Source organism: Schistocerca nitens, chromosome 1, assembly GCF_023898315.1.
Source record: "Schistocerca nitens isolate TAMUIC-IGC-003100 chromosome 1, iqSchNite1.1, whole genome shotgun sequence".
NCBI classification, from domain to species: Eukaryota; Metazoa; Arthropoda; class Insecta; order Orthoptera; family Acrididae; genus Schistocerca; species Schistocerca nitens.
In genome coordinates, this window is record NC_064614.1 from 735,907,477 (window position 1) to 735,930,892 (window position 23,416).

The 23,416-nt window shown below is 42.2% G+C and overlaps 1 protein-coding gene across 5 annotated transcripts in view; it reads right to left on the reverse strand.

Moving 5' to 3' along the window:
* The window catches only part of LOC126260187 (uncharacterized), a 196,451-nt gene that overhangs the window by 67,775 nt on the left and 105,260 nt on the right, over positions 1-23,416 (reverse strand). For 3 of the 5 annotated variants that reach the window (XR_007546622.1, XR_007546623.1, XM_049957466.1), the window contains exons 4-6: positions 22,255-22,365; positions 15,679-15,836; positions 12,696-12,892 (exon numbers count right to left, since the gene is read on the reverse strand). Coding sequence is in view for 3 of the 5 variants with exons in the window: in XM_049957466.1 (XP_049813423.1) it covers positions 12,696-12,892; positions 15,679-15,836; positions 22,255-22,365 (466 nt within the window). In the remaining 2 variants the exon portion in view is untranslated. The remainder of the gene's footprint in view (positions 1-12,695; positions 12,893-15,678; positions 15,837-22,254; positions 22,366-23,416) is intronic. The other 2 variants (XM_049957487.1, XM_049957481.1) reach the window with 1 other exon arrangement.

Genomic DNA, 23,416 nt, shown 5'->3' on the forward strand with positions numbered 1-23,416 from the left:
TCTGGGGCTGTTTAAAGCGCAGTATGTAAAAGAAGACAAAGCGGTCTCATCGCAAAACTTCCGCGATTGGAATGCTCCATTTGTTTACAAACAAAAACTGCAGTTCAGTGCATTAGCCACATGCTGCCTTTCGGTTTTGACGATCTATTTGTAACTGTACCTTGGACTTTTTGGCTCGAGTGTCATTGGCCGCGGTTCTAACGCCGTATTGGAAGTCTTTTTAGTTGACTCTCTTTCGGCGACTTGCGTGTCAATGATGATGAAGGATACACAACACCCAGTGCCCTGCCGGGCCCCCTTTCATGATAGGCGGTTACGCTATCGCTGCGCTACGGAGGTCTACTGTATAAACATCGCTGATTGGAGATGAAATTTGACAGTAGATCAGACAGTGAAGTATGTTCAGGATTCAGCTCTACTGCACAACGCCAAACTTGGATCCTCCGAAGCAAATTCAGATTTGATCTTAGGTGGCACATAACATGCTCGGCAATACGGCTAAAATCGGCTATTGACGCAATTATTGCGCTTCGACCGCAGATATTTATCATACAACGTAGATACGCAGTATGTATTATCGAAGGTCTGGAGCTATAACCATGGGAGCAAGTAAACAGAAAAAGGGTCCATAATCTAATTTTTCTCAATACGAGAAAGATTTGCTGCTGGAAATTGTGTTGGGCCAGTAGGAAGATATAATTTAGTGAAAAAAAAAGAAAAGAAAAACACAGATAAAGTCAGTGTGGCCAACACGGTAAAGGCATGGCTAGAAGTTGCTGTTGACTTTTATTGTCTCGTAAGGCTGATACCTTACGGACAGCTCTGCAAGCTGTTGCTATGTCTGCTTTGAACAGATCATAAACCACTATTTGTAGCGTCCCTGTGGCGTAAAATCCTAAGGTTAACAGCAACTTGCACATTGCAGTCAGTGGTTGGTTTCTTTTGATTGGTTTTATCAGATAGTCTCTGAGCCTTAGTCCCAACTGCTCTACAGTACTTTTCTCCAAACAAAATCTCAGCTTAAGTAAGGGGTTATTTAACTCTAAGAGTGGGTTCAAGTTTTCACGGAACGTGCGGGGAGCTCGTTGGGTCTCGTCATCGTTACCCTCTGTGCACACATCTGAATGCTCAGATATTCGTAAATTAAACGAGAGGAAACAATGTAATTTACGTCGAGTAGGGTTACTGCACACAGAATGTTGCCCAACAGTGGTCCTGGACCCCCTCAGCAAAGGAATATCGTATGATTTCAGCGGCATCGAATGACATGGTAATGCTATTATAATTATTTTTACGACCAATAATGCAGAGGAAGTGCTAACAAACGGAAAAAATTTCAAGAACTCACATGGGTTCGAACATATCGTTTGCATTGTAGTGTACAACACAATCTCTGAGCCAGAGAAACGAATGAAACCGAGTTATGTTACTGGTATTTTCAACATACTTGCTTATGTTCTGTTTATCGACGCGCGTGAAGTCTCATAGCAGTTTAAGGATGTGTTCGGTAGTTAACAATTTAATACAAACTACGTAGTTGCTGCTACTCGAGCCGAAAGGGAACATACATAAGTGATGTTGAACCGTTACTCGCTGCCTTCAAAATTACCACAGTTAACTGTTCACTGCAAATATTTCGAATTTTCCTTTCTTTGCTCAGCTGCTAAGTCTCTATAAAATGCCTTTCAAGTAATCACATGAATTACGATTCGTCTCCCGAGAGCTCTTATGAGATTGATCATTAAGTACACTCGGTAGACGGTAATTTCCTTAACCTACCATCCCAAATCGAAAAAAAGTACGTTGAACATCAGCGGCGTGGAAATGGCGTATAGTCACATATTTACTTGCCATTTTTAGTGTTAATCACAACTTTTTTCTATTATTTCAATTGGTGTCTGCTAAAAACAAAAGCGATGAATCGTACTGCCACTACACTATAAACTGACGATTAGAGCTGAACCTGACTTTGAACCGCGAATTCCCGCCGGTCAAATACGACCTGACTTCAAGGCGATGTGATCTAGAATTAACGTTTATATAACGCATATTTCCAGCTTAAGTTTGATCTAAGGTCATTTTCTCTCTTAACCTACGTTTAAATGCTTTATACAATCGGCCCTTTAATGTTCACCACGACGTGACTTCAAAGCTTCTTAACTTTTACTATAACAACGCCCTAAACACTTGGAAAGCTGTTTTTATCTGTGATTTAGGAATTAATTTTCATGAATTTTTCGGTTTGTAGGTAAAACCCGCCTTTTCTTGCTGCAATGTATTTTATTTCTTCCAGACGCGTTTCGCCTTTTATTTTAAAGCATCATCAGTGGCTAGAATAATTCAGTTTTGTTTTACTACGCGAGATTTGTAGATTAAAAGAGTTCAAGTCTAGTTTCAGTTACTTACTTAGGTAAAAAACAAAATGTGAACTTTTTTGTAATCTATAAATAACGTATATTAAAACAAAACTGTATCATTCTAGATTCCACTGACGTTGCCTTAAAGTAAACGACGAAACATGTCTGGAAGAAATAAAATACTTTGCAGCAAGTAAAGGTGGTTTTTATTTACAAGACGAATATTTCTGTGTTTACTGCGAATGATGGCCACATAAACAAACTTGTTGTTCAGTACTTTTTTTTGTTCTTGTGAAACAATTCCGCTTCGGTACAAAGCATTTTTCCTTGACAACACTGCTCTGAGCAAGCTTTAAGGTTTCAGGTAACATAGTCTGGAAAAGTCTGCCAGATGCTGTTTGATGGCTTCGCACCCCTTCCTCGATACCTGTAATATCCACGTGTCTCTTCGAACCAGTGATGTACTCTAAATGTTCAGTCTACTTCGATCATGTCTTATCATATACACTATTTGATCAAAAGTATCCATACATCTACTACTGGACATTAATATGCGGTGCTTCCACTCTTTCGCCTCTATCACGGCTTGATCTCTGTTCGGGACACTTTCAATGACGTCTCTGAATGTCTGTGGAGAAATGGCTGCCCATTGTTTCTCAACAGTGTAAACCAGAATACGTAGAGAACTAGTATGCCGGGATGCGAAGCGAAGTCGACGTTCGACGTTCTAACACATCCCAAAGCTATTCCACCGATTTCAGGTCAGGACTCTGGACAGAACAGTCCATTTCAGGAATGTTATTGTCCACAAACCATTACCTCACTTATGTTGCTTTATGACAGGACGCTTTATCATACTGATACAATCAGTCATCGTCTCCGAACCGTTCCTTTGTTGTGAGCAGTACACAGTGCTGTAAAATGTTTTCGTATTCTTCCGTAATTAGCATTTTCTTAAGCCAAGAAGGAGACCACAACATAACCACGAAAAACACCCGCATACCGTAACACCATCTCCTCCGTTCTTCACTGTCGGCACAACACATGATGGCAGGTAATGTGCTGCAGGCATTCCTCAGTCCCAAACCCTTCCGTCGGATTGGTGCGATTTATCAGTCCAAATCACTCATTTCCAGTCATCCACTGTCCAGTGGCGTTACTCTTTCACCACTACAGAAATGTGTGGCTTATGAGGAGCTGTGCTGTCGTTGTACCACTTTCTTCTTAACTGCGTACACACAGTCACTGTATTCGTTGGGCTGCTGTAGCACTTTGGAACTCGTAACTGATTTCCTTCAGCTGATTTCTTGCGATTTTTTCCAACCAACCTCCGCAAAACAACTTCAGTATATGAGCACATCACCAATATTCGACTTGGGTAGCTTTAGAAGGGTTGAAATGTCCCTGATTTATGCGTTACTCAGATGACAGTCAGAGACTAGCCTCGTTCGAAGTCACTGAGCTGTCCTGACTGACCCATTCTGCCGTTACTGCTTGTCTACTGACAATACATGCAGACGCAGTCGCGGACGAAGCAGCTGGACCATCTTTCTAAACTCGGAGTGGAGTAGGCTACACGCAGTGCGCTCTTCCTGCAGTACCTGATTGGATTGGGATTTGTGACCTGACGGACTGAGGGTCCTAACAGTTGATTTGGGTTTGTCCTGAGTCTGCTGGGAAGAGTGGATCACTCCCGCAGCTGGTCCGGCCAACGTTCTTGTTGGCTGGTAATGTGGCTAGTGGCCCATGTCCCTGATGAGCCCGTTGAGGGAGTCACCCGCTTTCTCATAGAACTTGCGTGCTCAGCAGCAAGACGCCTGTGTCTTCATGCACTTGTTGCGTGGGATAAGTCATGGGTAGGCGTAGGGCGATTTTAAGCTCCCTGTTTTGGACCCTTTGTAGGGTGCCAGCGGCATTGCCTCATACCATGGCCACTTGCTCCAGTACTGGGCATATCAGTGTGAGGCAAAGCTCGATGTCATGGTGGGGAGGCAGAGTCGACGTCGGGTTGAGCGGAGGGTATAAGACGCGGAGGCGCCCTATAGCTCTCTCCCTAATCCAAAGAAACTGAGGGCCCACGAACTAGCTTGACGCCGAGATACACTGCAGTCTTGTTCCACGGGATGTGGCTTCCTGCGATGGTGAGTGGTGCAAGGTCTGGCAGTATCCTCCTCTTAGTGCAGACTACCGCCTGGTTCTTGGTGGGGTTGAAGTTGAGGCATCACTTTGTGGATCAAGCCCCCAGTGCATCACAGCTGAGTTGCAGACGGCGTCCCGTGGTGTGAGTGTTAACGCTACATGTGAACAGGGCAGTGTCGTCAGTACAGAGAGCTAACTCCACCCTGTCCACCTGCAGTGGATCAGACATATAAAGGGACCCCTGAGGCACCCCAGCTCGGACGGTCGCTACACACATATAATGAGGGGCCAGATAGGTATGAGTTCAGGAGGACCACATGCGATGTTGGGACCCTGTGTACAAAGAGCTTGTATACGGGGCCGCCATGCTACACAAAGCCCTGGGGGATATCACTCGTCTCCAGGGCCCTCATGGTGGGCTCCACCAGACGTAACACTGTCCAGCGAGTGCAGCAAGGTGCCGTTTTGGGTTGGCATTACATGGGGCCGACGTACGCCGCTGGTGGTCATGGAAGGCACCGTAACGGCTGTACGATACGTGAATGCCATCCTCTTACCGACAGTGCAACCGTATCGGTAGCATATTGGTGAGGCATTCGTCTTCATGGACGTCTCCATCGTGCACATCTTGTGAATGACTTCCTTCAGGATAACGACATCGCTCGACTAGAGTAGCCAGCATGTTCTCCAGACATGAACCCTATAAAACATGCCTGGGATAGATTGAAAATGGCTGATTATGGACGATTTGACCCACCAACCACTCTGAGGGATCTACGCCGAATCGCCGTTGAGGTGTAGGACAATCTGAACCAACAGTGACTTGATGAACTTGTGGATAGTATGCCATGACGAATACAGGCATGCAGCAATGCAAGAGGACGTATTAGAGGTACCGGTGTGTACAGAAATCTAGAACACCACCTCTGAAAGTCTCGCTGTATAGTGGTACAACATACAATACGTGGTTTTCATGAGCAATAAAAAGGGCGGAAATGATATTTATGTTGATCTCTATTCCAATTTCTTGTACAGGTGCCGGAACTCTTGGAACCGTGGTGATGCAGAACTTTTTTGATGAGTGTGGATATGAAATCAGTGGGCAAATTGAGTATCGCCTTTTTTAGTCGGTAGCATCCACTGCCCGGCTATATTATTACTTAAATAATTATTGAGGTCACCGTGAAGTGCTATGACGTGATGGTAAAATTGGAGTAGCAGTACACCAAACGCAAATTACAGTGCAAAAATGAAACTAAATTTATCTGCTAATGTGAGCATGGTTGAGTCTGACCATTGTTAGGAAGCGTACTATTTAAGAAATCAAAAAACCAAGTAAATGGTATGAACTGCTGACTTTCAAAGCAATCTTTTCACTTAAAACTGAAGAAATTTAACATTCCTAAGGAAAAGAGTGCGATTTCGTTTTAGGTAAGAGAGGGAGGTACAACCGGTTACATGATGTAAGCAGTAAACCGTAGTCATATACGTATCTGATGATTTTAAATACTTCTTCCTTGGATTTTTACCTTTGTTGCCTCCGATATCCACAGCCGTTATCCTCAAATCTCAGCACCTTATTCCTCTTTACATGGAAGATCTTTTCTCGGTCGAAAATTACCATGAAGACCTCTATGTTTCTTCAGTTACTATGTATAAACTGTCAGGTTTGAGTTCTTTTTGGTTTCACTTCCCTAAATTACTTAAGATAAATGCGACAATGATACCGTGAAAGGCAAGCTTCTCGGTTCGAATCCCGAAGCTGCGCACAATTTTAACCTACTTAGAAGTTTCAGCCCTATTCCATACACCGTACACTGAATGGGTGACGTATCAGACGAACGTGCAGGCCGGGTAAGCAGAGGTACTTGCCGTTGCTATGCATCTGATGCCTCTAAAAAGGGTTGTAATCAGTGTGTGTAACCATTCTGAATATGGTGGTTAATACGAAAACTACCCAAAAAAAGAGAGTTGCTTAGCGAACAATGAAGAGATGCGTGTTGGGAAAACAAGTACATCGGTGGAAAAAATAGAGTAGTAAACATAATAATGACTGTAAAGAAAATGAAATTGAAGTGGATGGGTCATAAACGAGGGATACGAATATACTTTTAATTATCACATAGATAACGTCATGCACTGTCGTTTGAAAATCAAGGACCGATCCATATTGATTCCGAGATATACTTAATTACTCGTATAAACGGGCCAGTCAGATGAATACGAGACAGATCATAAAATGTAAACTGTTAATAATTTCAGAAGATATCGCTGTAGCGGTTAATATATTTATCCCACTGTGAAACAAGAAAAGAAAAAAAAAGAAACTTTTGCGGTTGGCTATGGAACTGTAATTGTACCTAGGCGTGCCCCTCTTCGACCGAAGGAAATCGACGGCTACGAATGACTTTCTTCATGGCTCCAATAATATGGGAATCACATGAGGATCTGTGAGAGCTACCCAGCAAAACGTCTGCAACGAAGCTGAAAAAACCTTAGGAACAAGCGGGCGGGCAACATGTGTGCGTCCCGCTGTCAATGCAGCGGTGGATGGTGCCGTCAGAAATGACCGACAGTGGAAGGTGGAAGTCATTCTTCTTTTCCATGAAGGCACAGACTGTCTTGTCTCACAGTGGGATAAATGTATTAACAGTTATGGCGATTAATTTTGAAATAATAAATAGGTTACTTACTTTCTTTCATCTGTCTCTTTACATCTGACTGCCCCTTACTTTGATCCCGTCGAAAGGCACATGTAGCTTATTTTGCGTCTCTTTGTTATTTCGATAGAATGAAGTAAGCTCGGTTTCATTTTTCTTTTTGAAGTCTCCATTTATGAAAGTAATCACTCAATATCGTCAGCTCCCTTGCCAGCGCATTCTTACAGTGCGTAAAATCTTTACTCTGAGGGACTAAAGCTGTCCCACCGGATTTTCATGGAGTATGTGTCTGGCATGTGATGGACATACAGGTTAAACAGAATTGGGGCCAGAACCGGTCGCTTATGTAGGCCATTATTTAGAGTCCTACATCTGCTAGCCGTCCTTCAGGAACACCGTAAAGCTCCTTTCAGAGGGCGTATTATTCACTACAACCGCCAGGTTCTGACGAGGCATGATTTCAGTAAGCTTCGTCATCAGTCTCTCCCTGCACACAGTGTCATTTGTTGCCGTGAGATCCACAAAAACTAAAGCTGATTTGAGACCTTTTTGCAGACCAGCTTCTACTAGAGTTGTCAGTGTTAAGACCTACACGCAGAAGCTCCGACGCTGCTGAAAGTCTCCTTGTTCGATGGTGATGATGTGATGTCGGCTTCTTGAATGCGTTTTAGAATAAGCCTTTCTAGTAGCTTTTGTGTATTCTGCCAGTGAATATTGCGTTCCTATGCGGGAAAACAGCGGCCACATAACAAAGATTGATGACAGCTTAACCCTAGGACTCACTCTGGGGTCATAGGTGACCCCAATCATCTTTACTATGGATAAAATAATATTTCTATTTCTTTTAAAAATCCATAATTTTATGACTTTTACCACACAGTATTGTAGTTCTCTCACAAAAATTTTTAGAGCGCTTGACCCATCATTTAAATCAATAATTAACACAAACTACTGTTGGGGTCAATTATGACCCCAGATAGATTATATGTAACATTCATAGACTGTATAGATTATCAACTATCAATCTCTTTCTTAGGTATTTTGAGTTGGTAACACTGAATTCAGGTGTTATTCAGGTGTTACTCGGAACTAACCTCAAACTGGAAGTTCGTTTGTACGTTTGTTGTACGTTTGTTGTTGCAGTGTAATTTCAGCATGGATGGAATACGTTTTGCTCCTGGCTATAGTGTAGAACAAGCTATGGAAGACTTATTTCGTAGCAGTAGTGATTCAGAAGGTAGTGACGCCGAAGATGATGGAACAGAGACACAGGTAGACCAAAGTGATGAAATTTGTTTACATGAATTAGAAGAAAATGATATTCTTGCTGAAAATGATGACTGTGGAGAAGATGAAAGTGCAGTACTGGTAAGCAGGGGTCGGGATATTGCACGGAGTACAAAAGAACCATCAATTCGTAGATTTCCAATCCGCAACATACAACGATTTCAGCAGGTATTCCTAGTACAGTTAGTGTTAGCTCAGCTGTTGACTGTTTTAGGCAGTTTATTACTAATGAATTGCTGGATATAATGGTTCAGTTCACAAATCAACGAGGAAATGAATTGAAAGTGTCTGGAAAATTAGTTGACTGGCGTGATACAGACAGATGCGAGCTTCTTTCATTTTTAGGCTTGCTGATTCTGTATGGCGTACAGAAGAGCCGGGGGAAACCTATTGACGAATTTTGGGACTCTGAATATGGCACTCCTCTATTCCGTGCTACTATGTCGAGGAGGCGATATCAGGACATTCTACGTTCACTTTGTTTTGACGACCGGATCACAAGACTTGAAAGGAAAGAGAGGACTGGAAATAAGGCTGAAGCTGTACAGGAAATATTTGATTTGTTTGCCGTGCAGTGTCAAACATCATTTATACCTTCCAGCAACATTACTGTTGATGAACATCTTTGCGTATACAGAGGTCGGTGCAGTTTCAAGGTCTACATTCCTTCAAAGCCAGGAAAGTATGGCATCAAGATATGGTGCGCAGTAGACTGTGAACATGGTTATCTGACAAATCTTCAAATGTACACTGGAAGGAGTGGTGATGTGAGAGAAGTGAATCAAGGCAAGAGAGTGATCTTAGATTTAGTGCGTCATCTGGCTGGCAGTGGTAGGAATATTACCACTGACAATTTTTTCACGAGCTGTGACCTTGGCCAAGAATTGTTAAAAATGAAGTTGACACTTGTAGGTACTCTACGTTCTACAAGAAAAGAAGTCCCAAAAGAGTTTTTGCCTTCGAAAACTAGGGAAGAATGCACTACCAGATTTGCATACAGTGGTAAAACCCTATTAGTTTCGTATGTTCCAAAAAGAAATAAGGCTGTGCTACTCCTGTCAACACAACATCAATCATTTGAAGTGCCCAAAGAAAACAACTTGAAACGAAAACCAGAAGTAGTGTTGTATTACAACTCAACAAAATCAGGTGTTGATACGCTAGATCAAATGAGCTCTTACTATTCTGTGAAAAAGGGTACAAAACGTTGGCCATTAGCAGTATTTTATGATCTTGTCGATCTTGCTGCACTCAATGCCTACAGACTCTTCTGTGTTGCTGTTGAAAAAAACAGAGAGACGTCTTTTTCTAATGAAGTTGGCCAAAGAAATGGCAAAGCCCCAAGTGGAACGTCGTTTGAGTTTACCACAAGCAAGGAACAAGGATATTATTAGCAGTATCAAACGGTGTGGATTTGATGATCTGTTAGACAATGGACATCCAGACGTAATACCCGACAATCAGAAGAGAAAGCGAGGCAGATGCTCCATTTGCCCCCGATCAAAGGACACAAAATACAGTTCAACAGTGTAACAAATTTGTTTGCAAGGAACATTCTGAAATAGTTACTACTTGCGAAATATGTGCAGATGACTATGGTACGGATTCCGGTTAGAATTATATTTCCTGTTGAGTTGTTCATCATATTTTCTGTAAATTTGAAGCCACTGTGAAACATTTATGAGTGAAACAAATTATGACTTAGATTAATATTGTAACTTCTGATATGTAATTACTCTGCCATATGGAATTTAATTCTATTATGTACATACCTGTTAAAAAAGCTGTGAAATGTGTCTAAATAATAAATAAAATGTAAACAAACAGTATTAAACGACAGTACGATACTCTTTGAATGATTAGTACACATAGTCAATTATATATTGATTGGGGTCATGTATGACCCCAGATGGAGTACTAGGGAAATTTTAGCAGAGTGAGTCCTAGGGTTAATGAAGCCGTGAGAGCAGGACCGATTCGAGAACGTTTTTCCACGTAGGACCTCGTATACTTTCACCAGCTTTCACAACTAATTGTGATATGTTCTGTATACAACGCTTGCAGCTGTGGTGTCCCTGGTGCCCTCTCAGCTTGGCATCCCACGTCCTGTATAAATATCTTACAGTTTTAGCACATGTGGCGCTCCTGTCAGTTTGACACCTCAAGCGCCGACTTTGGTCACTTGAGCCTTAAATTGACTATGCACGAGAGTCATCTCTTGTACGTTGCTATTAGACCTGCACTCATTCAGTCGCTAGCAGTCCTAGCTAACAATGTTCCGAGAGATCTGAGGTGATCGTGCTCCAGAAGATCACTTCTCATTGGAACTCAACCTTGTAAGATTCCCTACAAGATCCGCCAGCAACACGTCCGAAATCATGCAAACCTCCCTGGGTTTATTCAGAAAGCATAAATTCTTCTGAAGTGACCTCCAAGTCGCGACAACGCTGGAATATCCACCCAACAGTGCTCACCTGGTTCACAACCCTACAAATAAGGAATTACAACTACAGTGCCAAACCTGATTTAGGGCAGATCGAGGGAGGTCTGGTTACCTCTTGATGAGAATGGGGTTTCCACTCATCTACATCTACATCTACATTTATACTCCGCAAGCCACCCAACGGGGTGTGGTGGAGGGCACTTTACGTGCCACTGTCATTACCTCCCTTTCCTGTTCCAGTCGCGTATGGTTCGCGGGAAGAACGACTGCCGGAAAGCCTCCGTGCTCGCTTGTATCTCTCTAATTTTACATTCGTGATCTCCTCGGGAGGTATAAGTAGGGGGAAGCAATATATTCGATACCTCATCCAGAAACACACCCTCTCGAAACCTGGACAGCAAGCTACACCGCGATGCAGAGCGCCTCTCTTGCAGAGTCTGCCACTTCAGTTTGCTAAACATCTCCGTAACGCTATCACGCTTACCAAATAATCCTGTGACGAAACGCGCCGCTCTTCTTTGGATCTTCTCTATCTCCTCCGTCAACACGATCTGGTACTGATCCCACACTGATGAGCAATACTCAAGTATAGGTCGAACGAGTGTTTTGTAAACCACCTCCTTTGTTGATGGACTACATTTTCTAAGGACTCTCACAATGAATCTCAGCCTGGTACCCGCCTTACCAACAATTAATTTTATATGATCATTCCACTTCAAATCGTTCCGCACCCATACTCCCAGATATTTTACAGAAGTAACTGCTACCAGTGTTTGTTCCGCTATCATATAATCATACAATAAAGGATCCTTCTTTCTATGTATTCGCAATACATTACATTTGTCTATGTTAAGGGTCAGTTGCCACTCCGTGCACCAAGTGCCTATCCGCTGCAGATCTTCCTGCATTTCGCTGCAATTTTCTAATGCTCCAACTTCTCTGTATACTACAGCATCATCCGCGAAAAGCCGCATGGAACTTCCGACACTATCTACTAAGTCATTTATATATATTGTGAAAAGCAATGGTCCCATACCACTCCCCTGTGGCACGCCAGAGGTTACTTTAACGTCTGTAGATGTCTCTCCATTGAGAACAACGTGCTGTGTTCTGTTTTTCCTAAAAACTCTTCAATACAGCCACACAGCTGGTCTGATATTCCGTAGGCTCTTACTTTGTTTATCAGGCGACAGTGAGGAACTTCCGGAAGTCAAGGAAAATGGCATCTACCTGTGAGCCTGTATCTAGTATTTTCTGGGTCTCGTGAACAAATAAAGCTAGTTGGGTCTGACACGATCGCTGTTTCCGGAGTGTGACTGCGAAACGGAGGAGCCAACAATAGAACACATTATTAAGGAGTGTCCACATCCAGCATTTGACGGTGGTCTGAGGACTCTACACCAAGTGCCTCCGAATGGTCTGGACTGATTGTAGAATTGGACATCTGCGTTTGGTCGTAGCTACTTCATGTACTTGTTATATGTATATCACATGGAAAAAATAATGATACATAATTAGTTTTTCGTTTATCGAAATTGAACTTATTTCTCACAAGTGATCGTTATTTACACAAAACAGATTTAATTTCTATGTGTTTGCCTGTCATTATGAAATAAAAACAGCAGTCAAGAGCGAAAATAAAACTACTCTGTAATTTTGTTTGTTTGTTTGCAATAGTACATGGACAGCAGGCATGTAACTGCAAACAAACAAACAAAATTAATTACCTAACCTTACTTTTTCGAGGTGGTAATAAAAATTTTATGACTACTCAATAGCAAGAAGAAGTGCCACTGTCAGTTTGTTTACCTGGAACCCTCCCTGAGGGCCTATGGCAGCAGAAGCGGCAGCTCCCACAGTACCATCACCGCCTCCGGCACCGCCACCGAAGCCCGAGTAGCCGCCTCCGAAGCCAGGCTGGCCCCCGAAGCCCTGTCCACCAAACCCTGCAGGCCCACTGCTGCCGAACACGAAAGGCTGCCCACCGGCACCACCTCCTCCAAAACCTGCCAAAGTTACACAAACGCCACATTAAAACCCGAATTTCCGCCTCATTTCACTATAAAGGCCTCTAGTGTATAACGTACTGGACCACAAACCAAGAATCCCCAACAGACATCATACTGATAGCATGTAACACTGTGTCCACAAGTTTTTCAAGTACGCCACTTACTAATGATCAGACGCCATTGGTATACCAATCTATACATAACATTGCTGCGTTTCACCTGTTATTCCAAATACCCCTTCCTTCTAGGTGAGATAGTGCGTCTGAATGTTCGTCAGTCAAAGAAAGTAAGGGTGCAGCCCAGTGAAGATGAGCTATCGTCTTGGGAGATGGGAGTGGTGCACAGCAAACTCATAATGAAGATGTAGAAGGAAGATCAATTCTTGGTTACTGAGAGTGTTCGAATCAACAACCTAGTTCGTGCTCATGGTAATGTAAATGAATGGGCTCCCCAAGTTATGACGTGAAAAGCACAACCAAAACATCCCGAACCTATCTCTAGCCCGAACAGCACATTACACACTCATTGCAGGATAAATGCCTCATTGAATCACCAGTGCACCAGACTTCTTCCATCATTCACACAATCGCTATTAGTCGGACCACGCTACATGGCTCCATTCAGTGTTCGACCTGTTTAGCCCATTCAAGGCATACAGCCTGATGAGCCTTTGGCATTTTGCGACGAACTCGATTTCAAACGCCCAGTGTATGGAGTTCCCGTCGCAGCGTTCGTTCGGAAATTAGTTGAGATGAAGCTATTTTCACTGACAGCAGCAACTTTTATCGTTCTTGAAAGCTATGTTAATTAACAAGGCACTTTTTACGAACACTGTCTTTACACCATGTTACATGGCTGCGAGTGGTATACCGTTCCTTCTTTACATGTTGAACAGTAGGTGTTGATATAACAAAATATTGGACAGTTATTTATGGTGTGATCATGGGCATTTCCAACACTCGATAGCTGATTTTTGCTATTCTTTCAGATCCCTACCTCGATGCATCTTACTATGCTGACTGCATGTAAAAACCTGGCGTATGCACCCCATTTCACTGCCCTGAGTTTCGTCAACAGTACGTAGAGGGTCACATGACCCCATGAACACCTGTACAGTGCCCGAAAGCGACAAGCGTGGTATTTTGAGGGGGTAACTAGTATGTTGTCTGGTGAGGATCCTATTGTAAGTGAACCGACCATTTAGGATGACGATAAAATTTTATTCCGTTTTGTTTTCCTTTGTCTGGAGTTTTCTCTGCCTCTTGTGTTTCGTCTTGCATTCGCTGTTTCCTTTTTTTCTCTCGTCTAATTTTCTCAACTCCTTTCAGCTCTTGCTTCAGTTTTAAATCCTCCCAAATTTAGCACTTCATTCTTAAATGTGCTGTTTCTAACATTTGGAACTTTGTGACGCATCCTTAACCCAAATTGTCGTGTCCTGTAACTTCCAGGGTTAGGTGAATATCTGTTTCTTTAATATATTTTCGTTCATTCTTTATAGATGTCCAAGAAATATCAGCCTCCCCTTATTTACTGCCTGAAATTCTTTCCAATTTCTAATAGACTTCTCTGTTCCTTCACACTTTCTATTCATTTTCAGTCTGAATTGTGTCCATGATATTGCTTAAAATTCTATCTGCCATGACCTTCCGCTTCTCGATGCTATAGTTTATCATCAGGTATTCATTACTGTAGAGATATTCTCTTTTAACGACAGTGCTGTAATGCTTTATTTTGTCATTGCAGGAGATGCACTTGTTACTGTACTTAATTTTCTTCAATTTATTTGCTCTTTCTGTCTTTAGCTCCGATCTTGAACAACTATTTTTTCTAATCTATTATTTTCAAGACGTTGATTGTGTCGTTTGACACTTATAGGAATAAGAACATACTTCGACAGTGGAATGTAGAAAATATGGTTGCCACAGTAGAATATAGAATGAAGGCTTTCACGACCAGATGACATAGCTGCTGGACCACGACCTCACATCCTGAAAGGTTTACCAGCAACACTAGAATATATTGAAGAAAATAGGAAGCTTCTTGTTACAGCTTCAAAATTATTAATTACACCAATGAGCATTTCGCATTCAAGGCTGCTCAAATGGATTTCGGACAAAATCCAACCTGGTAAAGGCACAACTCTGGACAAAGGGCAGGAAAAGCATTTAGTTCATCATCTTTTTGGGTTAAATTCGAGAGGCTTTCCTTTAACAGCCATGGAGGAAAAGAGACAGCTTAAGTTTGCTGCCGTGAAAAGCCTCAGAAAGAAGGTTAACAGTAAAAATTGGACAGCAGGATATGACTAGCTGCATTTTTTAAAAGAAATCTATAACTGTTGTTCAAAGCACAATGGCTTGTGGTAAACGTTGGGTGAAAAAATAGTTGCATGTGAAGGGAAGAAAGACACTATCTCATTTGGTCACTACAAAATAGTCCAAGTTAAACACTCAGGCTTCAAACGGTATAGAGATCACCTTCATTCATGAAGCAGTGGACATTTAGACATGTATTATAACTAAATAAAATACCCATATGCAATAATACTACCGTATTTGTCTGACAATTTAATTACCATGTCTAAAATTACTTGCGTTATAAGATTTAAAAATGTTATAAATTACATCTGTTTTTCTTAATCTGTTCAGATGTTCTTAAATTATTGTACTTCTTTTCGATGTTAACTAAATCACAGAAATACACCTTTTAGATGATCTGTGTTACTAGTGTTCATGGGTTCCCGTTCAGACGGAGGAACCATTGAGTGGAACATGAGAGTGCCTCACCTCCTGAACCGAAGCCGGGAACTGCTCCGAAGCCTCCAGAACCGGAACCGGATCCAGAGAAGCTTCCGCTGTAAGCGCCGCCGGCAGCGCCGCCACCGGACGCCGCTCCAAACCGCTCAGCCAGGGCGTTGCTGTCTAGGTCACTGTAGCCACCAAAACTGCAAGTGTCGCAGCTCTGCGTTAACTCCAGGAATGTTACACCACACAAGCACTAACATCTTTGTTTCCCTTTTGAACTGAATAAACATTTATCTTACTTTAGAAGAACATAAGCTTCGGTAATAATTACATCAAAGATGAACTGGTAAAAAATATTTCAACAACAGTCGTGAGGCTCATTCTGTCATTACCGTATTGATACATATCTGTCTCCAGAAGGTCTGACGTCACACAGAGAACCTGAGTCCATTCTCAGTTTTGACAAGCTATTGATTAAAAACGATTGGAAGGGGGCGCACTCAGTCTCATGGAGACAACTCATGAGCTGGAAGAAGAAAAATAAATAATGGTTACCATTTCGAGAATTACTGTAACGTTCACGGCTTTTCCCAAGAACCCTTGTCCAAAGACACCAAACGGAGGCTGTAGCCATGGAATATAAAAATAAAAATGCCTTGCGCTACAATAGAACTACTGTTTGATTTATGAATTGTCGTTTGTAGTTGAACATTAGTATCTTTAGCCATAAATTTATACAACAGATTCGCACAGTATTCTGACACTTCCTTGACAGAAACATGTCGGTTTGCGTTTGAGTCTAACCAAGTTATCTGTGACCTCTGGTAGTCACAACTCATATATGACGTTCAATTCATTCGAAACAGCAATTTTGGATTCTTACAGATCTGCGTTTAATCGATTAACCCCATTATCGGTGGCACCTATAGCAAGAACTGAAAAAAAACTGAATTGAAACCTTTCTTTCGGAGTAACATCTAGTCTTTGTCTTCAATAACGTTTTGTTGCTATGCTGCTGATGAATCATTAAGTAAATTACACGCTTCTGGCGGGCTCTTATAGAGAGCAGCATATGAGTGACTTCAGCCTTTAGGGGAGCAATGAAGCTGAATAATGCAGTTCCTAAAATCTTACAGCTTTTCTTTGGCCATGATCGACTGAGTGTTGTGTCGACGTCACTTGTTTTTCAGAGAAAATATTTTCTTCGGGTATTATCTTCTTCTCTCCTTCATTTATCAGGTCTTGCTATTGTTATGCTCATCCTCAATCTTATAATGGATAACAAAGGATGATGTATGTCAATGCTTTGTGTGTTATCAGATGAATAAAAACAATTAGAATTTACTTTAAAATGATCGAATAATTGTATCTTATTAATTTTAAATGATGGTAGAGGTTGATATTTTAAACTCAGACCAAGACCCAGTTGCTGAATAGTTTTTGTTGAATGATGTTGAGGAAAACGGCGAAGGTGGCGGACAAAATATTGTTTGAAGTATGGCGAGGTGGGTGTATTGAGAGAGGAAAGAGTGATTAGTTGTATGGAGTTTTTAAGCTTGACGATATGACAAAGGATAAGAAATGATTTGGGGAAACGTGTATTATGTGAGGATCAATAGCTGAAAAGTCGCAGATGATGAAACAGTAAAATGTAAATCGAGTCACGTTTGAAAGAGGAAGAGGAAACAGAGACCTGCTCTTATAGCTCAGTGTGAAGCGTGCTACGTTGTGATACAGAAAGGTGTGCCGGATCCAGATTAAAAACACACCATGTATTAACCATCTCTGGTGAGGCACACTGGCCAGCCTGACTGGTTTTTAGGTATCTCCACATTAGAAAGTATGATAAAATCACTAGGAAAAACCATGATTTCATGACCTGAAATTGGAAGACACGTGGTGTAATGTTCGCACTACGATGGGAGAGAGATCGTGTGGCAAGAGTGATCTGTCATGGCGTGTATGCCTTTTGGAAGGAATTGATTTGAAATGGTATTTGTTGGAAAGTGGTTACATATTATATGAAGTCTTCAGCCCATTGGCAATGGACCAAAGCTATTGGTAGTATATAGAGAGATGTCAAAATGTTGGCTGGAGGCATTTAATAAAGGCTTAGTGGATAGAAATTTAGATTTGTTTTTGAAGGATTATTTGGGATTGGATTAGGTGAGAGAGTAAGTGAAGTAGGTACATGGCAGAGAAACAAGGATCTTTACAGTCAGAATCCTACCCCACACTAAACGGAACTGCTTTTTTGCTTCATTTCATTAACACATTGAGGTGACACTACTCTTTTCTCAGTGGCGCATCATCTGGTAACTACAATCTTTGACAAGTCTCGCGCAGTGCTGTTTGCATACTTTTTAGCTAATCAGACACTTTGCCACAAGAGTTCGATTGACAACAGTGAAATTTCGGAGTCTGTCATCGTCTGTTGGTCGATGGTTATGCAGTCTGAGGTAGTGGTTCGTTCGTTGTCCCGCCATCGATCAATCTGCTACCTGTATTCGAGTTCCGCCTATTGATGGTGAGATCTCTACGCACTTTTGGCTCGGAAATGCTTTGCTATTGCTGTCTGCTGCGCTCTCTCATGAAGAGCATTTACACTCTAGAGATATCACGCTTTAGCCGCGCGGAATGGCCCCGCGGTTCGAGGCGTCACGTCACGGACTGCGCGGCCCCTCCCGCTGGAGGTCGAGTCCTCCCTGGGGCATGGGTGTGTGTATTATTCTTAGCATAGGTTAGTTTAAGTAGTGTGTAAGTCGAGGGACCAATGACCTAAGCAGTTTGGTCCCTTAGGAATTCACACACACACATCACAGTTACACGCAGTAAATTCTTTCATTTTTCTTTTCATTTTTAATTGAAACTAGAACTTGATTTTAGAAATGGGCTTGAGCCATGTGGCTACGTTGGCGGGATACCCACTCATTCCATCGGCATTCAATCCGATGTAATACGTACATGCCCTTTCCCAACTGCTAGCAAGTCAGGTCGATTCGAGGAAACAGTTATTTAAAAGTATTTCCCTCAATATAACCTGTTTTGTATTTGTTTTATATATCACATCATGGGTTCACGTACTATCGATTAATAACACTAAAGTGCTCTTGTTTGTCTCGTAAAAGATATTTTCGCAAACAGAATGAATTTCTAACAAATCTTGCGTCCATATAACTGCTTTCTTTCTAGATTGCCCTTGTATTTCTTACACCATGTGTTTAACTATCTTCAGAAACTACACCTGTCTCTACAAATATTCCGCACACTCCCCAGCACTGCCCGTTTCTCAATTTTTTATGTTATATGGTTTTCAACAGCAAAAGGAGAGTCGTCGAACAAGAAAACCGATGGCAATAAGCAGCAGCACAGTCAACACTCATTACAGGTCGTGACTTAATCGAACATTTTCGTAATAGCTCCCATTTGTATCAGGGACATTATTCGATTTGGGTGCTTAAGTAATGTTCATAAATGTTGCAGTTTATACAAACAAGTTCTATATGTGTGGGGCACAGACGATTCGTATAAGGAAGGCACGCCGAAAGTTGTAAACTGAATGTTTTCTAATTCATTTTCTGGGCTAGACGTTCATTTTTGCAATTAATTATGTCAAGTGAAACCTGACAGTTTGTGTCTGTTGGACTTTATACTACGAAGCTTAACTGTTGTCGCCACATGATATCGTCAGACGTGTAATGAAATGGCCCTGAGGGGGTAACTACTTCAATTAAATAACAAATATTCCTACCGTAAGTTAAAGTAGTAGGCAACAATTGATTTTCAACAGGACGCCTTTTTATGGCCAACCAGGCTCACCAAGTAGCGGGCCCTACGCTGGTGTACGGTATCATGGACAGATTTGGAGATGGAATCGTTGGAGTATAATTTTTAGTTACCGTTATCGGTATTGTTACTAACAATCAACATTGGTAGCTCATTTCTGGCGACTGCAATACTGCTGATATTTTAGAAGATTCTACACGTCAGAGCTTTGGCGCAAAGGGTCGTAACTCCCTGGTAGACTGCACGCGCTTGGTGTCGGTAGAGAGAGAATCCGTGGCAAGTAGTCAAGCGTGACGGTCGGGCTTCGGCTCAAGTGCGCGGATGAAAAGTTAATCTTGAGAAAGTAACGGTTTAATAGTAATAATGTTTCGAGTCATGCAGATAACAAAGTATTCATGGGAACTATTTTTTGCGAAAATAACTGTACATAATCTTGAGTTATTTTCAGCTGAAGCCCACAAAATGATATTTCACCTGTAGTAAACTGAAAATTAATATCTTTATAGGGAACCGTATTTAAAGTGTTTCATATGGGAAGAAGTTTTAAACAAATTAGTGTGGGGCAACGAAATAATCAATATTTTCCCAAAGTGTATTTAATGAAAGTGATCTATGTGCCTAACCAACTAGTGTGTTACTGAACTGGGTAAAACTAATTAAGGGTAATTTATTTGATGTATGCGATAAACAGTGTTTAAATTGAATTACTTAATATTAATGAACAGTTTTTGTATATAATTCCCTATAACTATAGGGTGCAGAGCACAGGATGATTGTAGGCACGCAATATTATAGTACAGCCACCAGTGTATCTGATGTAAAGAATGTCCTCGGTTTGATTCCCGGCCGGGATGGGGATTTTCTCCGCCCAGGGACTGGGAGTTTGTGTTGTCCTCATCATCTCATCATCATTCTGAAAGTGGCGAGACTGGAAATGGAAATATTGGGAATTTGTACTGACGCTGATGACCACGATGTTGAACGCCCCACAAACCAACATCATTATCATCATCATCCTCGCTTGTCTGAGAGCCATAAGCTTAAGTGCACATTTATGAACTTAGTACTTACAAATAAACTGCCTAACAAAGAAAAAAGTAAAACACTCAGAATGGGTGGAGAAAACGAAATGAAACTTACCAAGTTTGGAGGAAACAATACGTTATTTCAGATTACAAAATTGAAATAAATTTACAAAGAACTTCACAGTATGAATCTACTTATTGGTATGACGTTGGAACCCCTCTCGCCTGGATGACTCCACTGATTCGGTTGAGAAGGACGTCATGAAAATGTTGAATCGTCTCCTGAGGCAGGTTGGTACACGACTTTGTAATTCGTCCTTGACACCCTGGGTATTGGCACGGAGTCAGAGTTGATGTTTGACCTGACGTCAGACACGATCTATTGGAAACACATCTGTGGAGGCTGCTGGCTATGGGAGTACTTCACCATCACACAGACAGTTCGTACAGACACATGCTGTGTGTGAACGGGCACTGTCCTGTTGAAAAATAGCACCTCAGTACTGTAGCATATGACATAAAACATGATGTCTGTGACGTATCGTGCTGTCAGAGCTCCTCAGTCACTACCAACCATGACCTGATGTCAAATCCAGAGGCTCCCCACACCATGACTTGAGGAGTAACACTGCTGTGTGTCTTCCAAAGACTGGAAGAGCGGAGTGTTCCCCAGGGTACCAATGTACTCTCTGACGACAATCATCTGATGCAGAACTGCGATTCATTGCTAACACGAAGCGATGTCGTTCGTCAGCAATCTATGCATCACGACTGCAGCACCACTCGAAATGCAGTTTTGTGTTATGATGTTAATGGCAGCTTATGCATGGGATGGTAATTCCCTAGCCTCGCTGCTGCTAGTCACCGTATGATGTTGTGGGATGACACTGAAAATTGCTGGGAGTCTGTTACTTGTTCTTGGAAGTGAGGCACAAATGTGAAAGGGTTACAATGTGTTTGGTGCATCATACAGTGACTCTCCCTTGTGGTGGTGACTGTGCCTGCTCTCGTGTTCCCATGCAGTCCAGCATCAGGCCACTGTCAAATGTGAATGCACCAGAAGTCTCGATATTGCACTGTTCGACTAGATGGCTAAATTGAGACCCTGAATGAGCCCTCTTTTAACTTCTTTCAGATGCTGACAGCGCAGTCTCACAGGAGTATGGGCCATCTCCATGCCTTTCACACTGATTGCTAAACATCTGACGCTGCTCATGCCCTTAAAAAGTACAACAAGCCTGGTAACAATGCAAACACAAACAACATTGATGCACTCTGGTGCTTACTCCACCTGTCACAGAGAAGTGCACTTCTAATTATTTACATACCTGTCGATGTATGTGTGAATACCAATTTACACTGACATCCAACCATGTCTTCTGGGGTGATTCACTTTTTCTGTCAGGCAGTGTATGTAAGAAGAGTATATAGTATCCTAGTAGATCCTTCAAAACATCACATTATACTCTACACTTTTCAAATAAAAGTACATGCTATAAGATTATTATACAAACTAATTTCGTGCACAAAAGGTTGTTCATGCTGTAAAAACGTTATTCTTTTGGAAGCCCAGCTACAGGAAGCATTAATATTAAAGCATGGCGTTAGAAGCCAGTCTGCAGCTTTTGCTGCAGTGCAGAGTACATGATGCGAACATCTGTTCCAGCCTGTGGGTTAGTCTACTAGTCGTCAACTCACACTGTCAGACTAGATACAAGATGCATGATTTGTGGCTGGGGGAATGTGCGGGCTTGGTCAGTGGGTAGACAAGCGGGCCAATGGGCGTGGGTCACGCTCGGCTGGTTACCCTTTGTTGAAGAACATAGCGTTAGAGTGGGCAAAGGAGGGCGTCCTCCGCCAAGGGTCGCCGGCGATAGCGGTGTGCCAGGAGTGGACTCCGTGCGGCCGTGGCGCCTCCCTGCGGGCAGAAAGCCCTCAGCTCAGCTACTCAGCAGGGCTTCAAGTCACCGGCGTCTCGGGCAGCTCCTGTTCTTCAAGCTATACCTCAGTGTATATTCGTGTGTGTGTGTGTGTGTGTGTGTGTGTGTGTGTGTGTGTGTGTGTGTGAGTGTTTTGTGCAATCAGGTAATCAGAGACTCTTTATAGACTCTTTATTCAGTCACTTTTGTAGCACCTTTGTTCACAATATGTGTACAGTATGTATCATAATAGTGAAAAGTAACCCTGGTGAAAGTGTACTACAATAGAAGCAGGTACCTACCAGTAAACATGGTTCCACAAATGAGCCGTTTGCCATGTAACTACAGGTGTGTGTTTACAAGGTGACACTGACTGCAGTATGATTAAGTGCTGATCTAACTGTGGTCATATTTCTCCCATGGTTCATGGTTAGGGCTGATGTAAGTCGAAATCTAATGCCCCAACATGATCCAAGATGTATAGTTTGAACAGGGTACGAACGTTAGCCTTCAAGATCGCCTGCCCTCAGTTCTCTGTATTTTTCTGCCTGGGGTAACCTCGGCAGTGAAATGTACAGGGCTTACGTTGATACGGTTGAAGAACTGGAGCAATGACTTACACGGTCTTGACAAGATTTACAAGATGATTTGGGGTGTTTGAGAGAATACATAACTCACCGCGGAGCCGACAGAAGTGTTGCATCCAGCTGGGAGGACTTATGTGGAACACCTTCTTTCATCGGTACTATAGTAGTGGAAATCAGTATAAAGGCATGGATGTTTGTTCGAAAATTAAAATGTCGGCAGGAATAGTTGTGCACAGCGTATGTGCAATAGTATGAGAACCAGTATACTCACAAAATCAATTAAATAGTATCGCGTTTGACATATATAACAAGACATCAACGATTCTGGTGATAGAGAGTGGAAGTCTGTGGTGTTAGTGTGTGTGTGTGTGTGTGTGTGTGTGTGTGTGTGTGTGTGTGTGTGTATGCCTTTATCGCAGATAGCAAACAGGCACCATCAATGACATTGCGTGTTGTGTATATA